This window comes from Stenella coeruleoalba, assembly GCF_951394435.1.
Source record: "Stenella coeruleoalba genome assembly, chromosome: 20".
NCBI classification, from domain to species: Eukaryota; Metazoa; Chordata; class Mammalia; order Artiodactyla; family Delphinidae; genus Stenella; species Stenella coeruleoalba.
This window is the reverse complement of record NC_137166.1, coordinates 27,161,427-27,171,263: the sequence shown is the minus strand read 5'-3', so window position 1 is coordinate 27,171,263 and position 9,837 is coordinate 27,161,427. Positions and strand designations below refer to the sequence as shown.

Below are 9,837 nucleotides of genomic sequence, written 5' to 3'. Positions count from 1 at the left end.
TGTAGAAAGCATGACAGAGTTAGAAAATCACCGTTTTGCAACCACCATGGCGATCATTGCAAGGAACCTTCAGTGGAGGCTGAAAGTAGTGAGGTAAAGTGAGATAAGGAACAGGAAATCTACATCATCTCAAGGTGACTCACCACTCATTACTTATTAATTTCAAAGGGAAAAATAGTAACTTGAGAGTGTGGAAACTTTAACCAAGTGATCAGAGTAAAAAAATCATCAGAATAGGGAGAAAGCAGCCTCTCAATACACTGTACCGAGAAGGACACAACATCACTTCTGAGTAATTCCTGCCCCAAATGCAGAACCTGAAGGTAATGATGAGAAAACATATAAACTTAAATGGAGGGACATTCTACAGAATAACTGGCCTGTCCTCTTCAGAGAAGTCAAAATCCCTGAAGATAGGAAAAGGTGAGGAACTTTGATCCCAGATCAAAGGAGACTCAAATGGCAACATCATGCAGTGGGGGATCCAGGAATGGAAAAGAAGAAAAGCAAAGCTATAAAAGACACTATTGGGACGATTCACAACATTTGACTATGGATTAGGGATAAGTATTGCTTCAATACTGAATTTCGTGATTTTCAGAAAGGTACTACAGTTATGTAAAAGAAAGTCTGAGTCCTTAAGAAATGCACACTAAAGTATATACGGATTTCTTTTACTAAAAAAAAAATGTACCTGGCCTTCTTCCGGAGCAACTTCTGAGACTCCGGATAATGCACCAAAATGTCGTTCAGGTCCTTCTTATCCAGAATGAAGAGGTTGGTAAACCCGTGGGCGATCACGTTAGCCGTGCGCCGGTTCCCGCCCCCAACAGCCAGCAAGCTGGGGCAGAGAAGGGAGGGAGGTGAGACCCTCAGGAGGCTGCAGTTCTGATCACACTTAGCATCTTCACTTTCACCCCTGCCTAGAGCATCACGATGGCCTCACACGGGTGACAGCTGGGCCCACCTTGCATATGTCAGCAGGTGCCAGTGCTGTATGCATAGCGGTTTCCTCAGACCCACCGAAGGGCCCTTGAGGACGTAGTCCCACCCACTGGCCATCCCTCCCTTCCCCAGCCTTTGCCGAGGTCCCCCTGTTTCACCCCGTTCTGACCTGATTTCTCCAAACACAGATCCAGCTTTCAGCGTCACCAGCACGGACTTCCCATCCGGGCCACCCAAGACCTGCACCTGCCCCGCCTGGATGATGTACATCTCCCGGCCTATCTCCCCCTGAAACAGAGAAGGGGGCGAGTCCCTCTGTCATCACCAAAAGCAACCACAGAAGCAGCAGGGCTGGGCCCAGGCGCTGGTGGCACAGTGCAGAGGAACCTGGGCTGGGATCGAGCCCTCCTACCGACTTGGTATGTGGTGTAGAGATAGTCACTTCCCCTCCGGGCTCTCAGTCTCCCCACCTGTAGATTGCAGGATTACGGTGGGGAGTTAGTGGTGTGATGGAAAATGCTAGATAACGAGGCCCAGGTGTAGTGGTATTCGGTAAATTTCCAATTATACGCACCCATGGAGGGCCCAGAGGCATGGAAAAGCTCACAGTGGTTCACACAATCAGCTGATACCTGCGCCTCCCCCATATCCTATCAGGAGCTCAGCGGCATTTGCTTACTGAAATAGGAACGATAACAGCTTTAATAGGAATGTCCACCATTACCTAACGCCTCTCTGTGCCAGGCGCTGCTCTGAGTGCTTTATGTGACCGAGCCTGCTTAGTCCTCAACAGCCCTCTGCGGTAGGAACTCTGCCCAAGGTCACAAAGTTAAGCAAAGCCGAGCCGGGATTTGAAAACAGGCAGTCTGGTTCCAGAACCTCCATTCATATGTTGAAATCCTAACCGCCCCCCCCCGCCCCGCCCCCGCTCCTCAGAATGTAACCTAATTTGGAAATAGGGTCATTACAGATGTAATTAGTTAAAAGAAGATGAGATCATACCGCAGTTGGGTGAGCCCCTAATCCAATAGGATGGGTGTCCTTATAAACGACCTTCGGGCACAGAGACAGGCGTAGAGGGAAGACAGTGTGAAGAGGCACAGGGAGAAGGCAGTCATCTACAAGCCAGGAGAGAAGCCTAGAGCAGATCCTTTGCTCACCGTCCTCAGAAGGAACCTACCCCACCGACACTTGGATCTCGGACTTCTAGCCTCCAGAATTGTGAGACAATACAGTTGTATTGTACAGTTGTATCTGTCATTTAAGCCATTCCATTTGTGGTACTTTGTCGTGGCAGCCCTAGCAGACTGATACAACGGTCTTAATCACAAATGAAACCAAATGAACGAATGAATGAATAGCTTTGCTTCGGACTAGAATCAGAAATACCCAGTCTGCCAGCACCTTCCAATCCTCATGCCTTCATAGACCGGTGCCCTGGCCTGATACCTATCGGCCACACATGGTGTGTGTAAAGGGAGAGTGACCAAAGACTGGTAAGTGACTTGTGCTTTTGATTCATTTGACAAATATTCCCTGGGCATCTCACACATGCATGGCCTTCTTAACAAAAAGGAAGAAAGTCTCGTTCCCCTGTCTCAGTGTCCAATTTGACATGGGGCTGAAGTGTGAGGGGCTGCAGAGCTCACCCTCATCTCACTGACCCGCCCAGGGGTGGTCCTGGGGTGGCCTCGGGTTGTCTCAGCGAGATTGTCACAGCGCCAAACCTGTCAGCAGAGGGCGCCATGTACACACATTCACCAAGTGTTCACTTCAGCTCCCACGGCAAACTTCCCAACAATCTGATTCATTTTTCCTCATCAGAGGTAAAGTCTACATCACCCACAAGGATATTGGCAACAGCAATGGCACCGACTCTGTGCCAGCCATGGTGCCAAACTCCCTATGCATATCTTCTTCAATTCTCACAATCACCCCATGAGGGAGATACTATCAATATCCCTACTTACCATGAAAAGAGTCAGGCTCAGAGAGGGCAAGCCACTTCCCCAAGGCTGCACAGCTAGGAAGTGGCTCCAACGTCAGACAAATCCTTCTATTGTTCCCAAACTTCTCTTGGCCGCTAAGGCTGCAGCTTTAAATTCTCAGCCATACCCTTGTCCCCATTCCCCCAGCTCTTTGCTTCCAGAAACTTCACTGTTATGCAGCATACAGCTTGGAGATGGGGCCCTTCTGGGGCTGGGGGTTCCTGAGTTTCACAGGGGGTTCTTGGGCAATATTTTCACCCCTGTATACACACTAAGCTCCTCCACCCTGACCACTCACTCACCAAGTGAGCTCGGTCTCACCTCGAATCCCAAAAAATGGGAGCAGAAGGGGCCTTAGACACTGTCTGGCCCTGGCATTCAAACCCAAATGAGTCCCAGGATCGGTGGATGATGTCAAGGAGAGGAGGGAGCCTGTGGGGCAGTGGAGAGTGGTGGGACCTGTGGCGTCAGGAGAGGACGACATCCCCTTCAGGGCCAGCCCCTTCTCCGCTCCACATGATTCTGGCTGTTTGGGAAAGTGGGGCTCAATGCTAGCCGATTTTCTGTTTTCAGCCGGAAATCTGGATTTTTATGTGAAAACTTCCAGTTTTTTTTGGCAATGCTGCGCACTTTGCAGGATCCTAGTTCCCTAACCAAGGACTGAACCCAGGTCACGGCAGTGAAAGCACCAAGTCCTAACCACTGGACCTCCAGGGAATTCCCGAAACCTTCCAACTTTTAAAGGCTGGAGACTAATTCAAATTTTTATTTTTAGATTAGTCCAGAAAAAAAGAAGGAAAAAAAAAACCCATGAAACATCTGTGGGCTGGCTCCTATGCAAGAACCATTAGTTTGCAACCTCTGACCTATCCTACCCCTCCTCCAGCCCCATTTTCCTGACAGGAAGACCAAGACCCTGGAAGCAGGTCCATCTACACAGTCAAGACCCTGCCCCTCTCTATGCTCCTCACTTTCCTCTTCTATAAAGTGGGGCTCCTCATCCTGGCCCCCATGGTCCCAGGAAGAGGGAGCAAGGCCTGAGGCACATCTGAGTTCAGTGCCTAGAGCTGGACAGAGCCTCCTCGTGCCAAACAAGCCAGGAGCCCTGGGGTCAGCTCACCACCCTCCTCCCCTCCTGGCAATTCCGCTCGCCCCACTGTGCCTTCATAGGCCCCCACTCCAGCCCAGCTGCGACAGGCAGTGGCTGTGACTCCCAGACCGCCTTGAGGCTGCCCTGGGCCACTCACCTTCTTGCACACGTAGTCGTTGGGCAGGTAGACAACAGAACGAAGTCTCTTCAGCATGTCGAAGATCATCTGCCGGTCACAGCCCTGGCCCCGAGAGGACGGGAAACGAGCCGTTTAGAGGAAGGTGTGGGCTCTGGACCTTCCAGAGTCTTGAGGGTGGGGACACTGTGTGGGCCATACCTGGAAGAGTGCCACTTTGCTGACGATGTTATAGTTCACATCGATGGCGAGGTCCAGCCGCATCTTATCTGGAAGCTGCACCATCAGCTCTGACTCGTCTGCAAATGAGACCCTGCAAGGTTCAGAGGCACAGCCGGGCCCCTCCTTCACACACACAGGGCCCGTCCACACCACACTGGTGGGGACCCCAGGCACACCATTCCTCTACCACCTGGAACCACTCTAGATTGGGAGGGTATCCTCTCTGCCTCCAGGCCTTTGCCAATGCCATTCCCTCTGCTGGGAACAACCCCCTTCACCTTCCTGGCTAACCCTACTCATTCTGCAGAACCCAGCACTCATGTCACCTCCTCCAGGAAGCCTTCCCTTGACATCCTCTCACCTAGCTATTACGTTATCAGTCCCTGTGCCATAGCACATATCACACCCTTTACTGCAATTGTTTGCCAATGATCTGTCTTCTCCACTCACGTTATAAGAACAACATTAGCAAGAAATGAAGTATTTGGAGCACTTACTATGTGCCAGGCAGTTTTACAGAGTGCTTTACCAAGATGATTTCATTAAATCCTCCCAGCAGCTCAAGAGGTGCCCACTATAACCCACTTTACAGACAAGGACAGGGAGACTCCGGAGGGCAGTGACTTGCCCATGTCCATGCAGCCCAGGGGAATGGAATCAGGACCCCACCCAGGCCCTGTGACTTCAGAACCTATGCTGGGAGAGCAGTATGTCTGCCCACCATGGGGTCTATGGTGCGCAGCTGAGAGCCTGGCACAGAGTGAAGGTCGGTAACTGGAGACAGAAATGTACCACGGGGCCCCAGCCCCGTGCTCTGTCCACTGCACCACAATTAGCTTAGGGCTCAAGTGCTGGGTCTGTGCAACCCTGGGCAGGTCAGAGCCCTCTCTGGTCCTCAACATGTGCCCCTGTGAAAAGTCACAAGGCTGTCACTAGAACAGAATGAGGCAGTGGAAATGAACATGGCTTGGAAACTGTAGTCATGTGCTTTGTCCACAGACTTGCCAACGCCCCCAACTCAGGAGACCGTGGGCCTCGAGTGTGGCTTCTTTGAGAACAGAGTGAACCCCACAGAAGCAGTGGGGGGCCCTTTCATTTTTCTGAGGGCCTTGGGAGACTCTAGGCACAGTGCCAGTGGTCCATAAGCTTTTCAGAGCCCTCTAAAATGATGTCTAGGCTCTGAAAACAAAATTACTAGCTCCCCAAAGTAAAAAGGAAACAGGAAAAAAATGAAGTCAATTAACATGTAATTAACCTATTCAAATTTCACTAAGGATTCCATTTAGAATCTGTGAAAACTTCACTATATTTGGAAAGTTTACAGGTAAGATTCTCCCACTTTGCAAGAATAACGGAGCACACCTCATCATTGACAAGAAAGCAGAAACAGCAGTGAATGAAAATGCATTGTTTTAGCCAATTTCAGAAGCAAAGTATAACATCAAAAAATTTTTTAAAATATATTGTAATAAACTCTAATAGAAAATAATCTGAAAAAGAATTTTTTTAAATTTACAAAATATGTATTATATGTATGGATGTATATGAAGAGGAAGAGAGGAGAGAGAAACAGAGACAGAGTCTTCCCTCCTGGTTCCAATTGTACTTCCATCTTCGAATGGAGATGCATTTCAAGGTGGGGGGCGGCATTCGGAAGACAAGCCCTTCATGTCTTCAGGGGTCTCCTGATGGCTTAACTTGGGCACCGCCCAAGGCCTCCCCAGGCCGCTCTCACTTAAATGTTGGGGCCAAGAGAGGCCCCCATGCTCGGGGCCTCAGGGACATGGGATGAGGCCAGGGCCCAGGAAGGCAGGGCAGGGCACCGGGTCGGGCTGGGGGAGCTGGTGACAGCTGGGTTGGGGCGGGGAGGGGAGTGGGGAGGGGGCGTGGTCTTACCCAGCATGCCTTGGGAGTGCCAGGTGTACTCATACCAGGTCTTGACCCGGTTCTGCACGGACCTGGGGATCTTGTAGAAGTTCATGTACTTCACTGTGCTGTCCATACAGCTGCGGTAGTAGGTCTCTCCCGCAGTAGCGGCCCCCACCACGTCTCTCATCTGGGGGTAAGGAGGGTGGTCAGGGGAGCCGCTGGGTCAGAGCGGGGCCGGGCTCTGGGGACGTGTGTTGTGGGCACATTTACTTAGCACAGCCAGGGGTACGTGCCTGCGGGGCTGGGGGGAGATCAGGAGAGAGGGAATCCCCGCTCATGTCCACACACAGGTTTTCCGACGATGCTGCACGTGGAGGAGCGAGGCTGCTGGCCCCCTCCCGTGGCCTCAGGTCTCTGGGGCCACACAAGGAGGGAAGGCCTCCCTGGGCTGGGCTGATTCTGGTACAACATGGCCCCTTGGTGCCAGAGGTCACTTTGACACCATGCGCCACCCTCCCGCCCCGCCCCGCCCCTCCCCGCCCCGAGGAAATATGAACCAGGAGTGCTGCTCCTTGGAGCAGAGCCCCCAAAGGTAACTCTGAGGACCCCTGGTGGTTGCCTCAGGCACTGACTACAGTATGAGCCGCACCCCCAGTACATTAGAATCCACCGGGGACTTCTCTCCAAGGGAAGAGCCCAAATCCTCAGCCCCTGCAGAAAGCCATTCAGCCCAACTCTCCAGCTGTCCCAAAGGACTGACATTTCAAATGGGAAGCAACCTCAGAGAGGAAATGGCAGCAAGAGGGCAAAGGGCCCTGCAGGCAGGTGGTTTGGAACAGACTAGTGACCCAGCTACCTGTCCGATCATCACGGAGAAAGCGAAGACACCTGTGAAATAGTTCAGACCCTGGAAGACAATTTCAAAGAGCGTCCTGGGGTCGGGCAGGCCGCCGATGGTGATGAGGGTCTTCACAGCCCAGTAGTAACAGCGAATGTAACTAGGGAGAGAAGAGGAAGGGGACCTCAGTCATCACAGGCCCCGCCCTGTGGATCCTGGGCAGCCTGGCGTGGATACGTGTACACTGTACAAAAGAGAAAAAGCTTTACGGCTCATAAGTGCAAACAAACAAAGAAAACCAAAAAAAAAAAAAAAAAAAAGGAAAAAGCAAAAACCCTGTCCCAACTTCAGAGCCCTCTGCCGCTTGTAGAGCACGTTCACAGGTACTGTGTGGTTTTGTTGTGGCTCTGCCCCGACGCTGCAGAGATACGTTGTCATCCCCATTTACAGATGTGGAAACTGAGGCTTCCGGACATTACTTAGAAGACTTGGCAGGAGGATAAACCAGGGTTTTCCGGCTCCTGATGCCTGGGATCCCTCAGTTTCCCTCAATATGTTTTCAATGTCCGCAGTCTTTCCTTTGCTATCCCATCATGAGGTTTAAGAACAAGCTCAAAAGTGGAAGATATCTGGAGGATCACCTTTTCTGACCCTCCCCCTTGCCTGTCCACTAACCAGATAGTGAAATTGAGGGCCGCAGAGGGAAAGGGAACACCCATGGTCACCAGCTGGCAAGTTCCAGAGCTCAGACTGGAAACCAGGTGTCATCTGCTTCTCTGAGCTAGCACCCACCATCAGTAAGCCTTTGACACAGCTCATGAATCATCGGAAAGGGAGGTATGGGTGATGGGGCCCTACTGTGTGGTAAAAGGCATAGGAAATGCCTGTGCTTGTCTAATTATCACAAAGCAGTGAGAGTCCCTCCCTTTTTTTTAAAGTTTTGCATGTTTATTTATAATTACAAGTGTACACTACTCCAACAGAGCAGCCCCATTGTTATGTTCTAATTTTTAGCCACTAAGTCCTACAAAAATAAACCTAAGCTTTTACAATATCTTAAACAATACAGAACTAAAATCCTTATAGCTACTTAAAGGGATTTAGTTACCAAGGTGTTTATGTTCATACCTTCAGACCGTGCCCTCCCGTCAGCAAGGTTGAGGTCAGCAGGGCCTAAAGCCAGGGCAGTCTCAGCAGGCTTTCCTGTGCTTCCTGTTCTCCCACCAGGGCACAGGAATTGCCCAGAGCCTGCCCTGGCTCCAGTGTCCTGATACCCATGTTTCCAGGGTCCCTGCTCTACTGGGAAATGGAGAACATCAACCAGCTGGCCAATCATCTGGTCCAAGAATGACCCCACATTTGTCCTCCCCTGGGCTCTGCTCACCAGCTATTTATGCAGCACCATGCTTAGCGCATGGGCTCTGGAGCTGGACTGCCTGGGCTCAAACCCAGCTCTGCCACTTTCTAGCTTCATAACCTGGACAAGTTACTCGTCTGGTCAAGCCTCAGCGCCCTTCCCCTGAAAGGGACATGGCAATAGAGCATTCTTCACAGGGCGATCATGAGGGTGACATGAGGTGCAAAAGAGCGCCTGGCACACGGTGGGCTCTCAGCAAATGTCAGCTATCAGAGCCTTCCCTGTCACTGGTGCCAGCAGTGGGGAACAATAGACTCACCTATGTCCTCAAGAAGTTCACTGTCTAGTGGGGACAGGCAAGTCAACGTGCAATGAGCACTGGTGGGTGGGGAAGCAGAGGTTGCTGGGGAGTTGGGGCAGTGGGGGGGGAGGCTCTACCTCTGAATAGCTGCGAGGCCTGGGGCAGGGCTCTGGGCCTCCTGACCCCTCATTACCACCTAGTGCAAGAAAAATCTCAGAATCATGAGACAGGCCTGCCCTGTCAATCCCCATCATACCAGTCCTGGCCACCAGAGGGCGTGCTGAGCAGCCTTTAGGAGGACTGAGCTGGGCGCCGCCTGGGTACTGCCTGGACTCTGGGTGCCACTGGGCCACCAATAGAAGATGAGTGATATCCACACAGCTCCTGCTTTGCCCTAAACCCTTACTGGCTGCAGAAGTCAGCCACTGGCATGGATGGCACATCTTAGGGGCCTCCCAAGTCTTCCACGCCACTGGGTCTGTGGGGACCCCTGCATGCTGCCCCAGACCCGGCCAAAGCAGAGCAGGATGAAGAACCCAAATATTAATATATAGGAACTTAGGTCCTTACGCTCCCTGGCCTATAGCAGGTACTCAAGGAATGGTCACTATTTTGAAAGTTATTATTACGGATGATGTTGGATTTCTACAGGAATTCTCCTTCACTACTTGTGCTTTTGCATATCCTGGGGTTCCCTACAGGATTCCATTTCGAAAAGGGTAATGCTGCCAGAAAAGTGTGCCCCTCCACTACGGAGCAGTGAGAACTCCCCAGGGCCATGCAGAGGGAAGTCCCAGATGGTTGGCCCTGTCCTCCTCTGCCCTGCCTGCCATTCCTCCCAGGCCTACCCGTGATGGGGGCCAGGCCCAGCTCCAGGACGTGGGTTTGTAGCCTGTTGAGGCACAAACCCCTTTGCAAAGCTAACAAAAGTTATGAGGAAGCTTCTCTTTAGAAAAGCCAGCATGTTCCCAAAATTTAGTTCCAATTTCAAGGGGTGGTTGTGACCCCCTTAAATCTCTGGACCCCTGGTTAGGAACCCTTTCCTGGTGTGCCGGCTTCCCCATAAGAATGGCCATAGCTAGGAAGTGAGG

At 51.6% G+C, this 9,837-nt stretch overlaps 1 protein-coding gene across 1 annotated transcript in view; it reads right to left on the bottom strand.

Annotated features, from left to right (window-relative positions):
• Positions 1-942: 942 nt before the first annotated feature.
• Positions 943-9,837, bottom strand: part of CNGB1 (cyclic nucleotide gated channel subunit beta 1) — a gene marked incomplete at its 3' end in the record, with an annotated part of 79,108 nt that continues 70,213 nt past the window's right edge. The window contains exons 27-31 of the mRNA XM_079906482.1: positions 7,107-7,248; positions 6,278-6,437; positions 4,361-4,458; positions 4,181-4,264; positions 943-1,233 (exon numbers count right to left, since the gene is read on the bottom strand). Of these exons, the coding sequence (XP_079762608.1) occupies positions 943-1,233; positions 4,181-4,264; positions 4,361-4,458; positions 6,278-6,437; positions 7,107-7,248 (775 nt within the window). The remainder of the gene's footprint in view (positions 1,234-4,180; positions 4,265-4,360; positions 4,459-6,277; positions 6,438-7,106; positions 7,249-9,837) is intronic.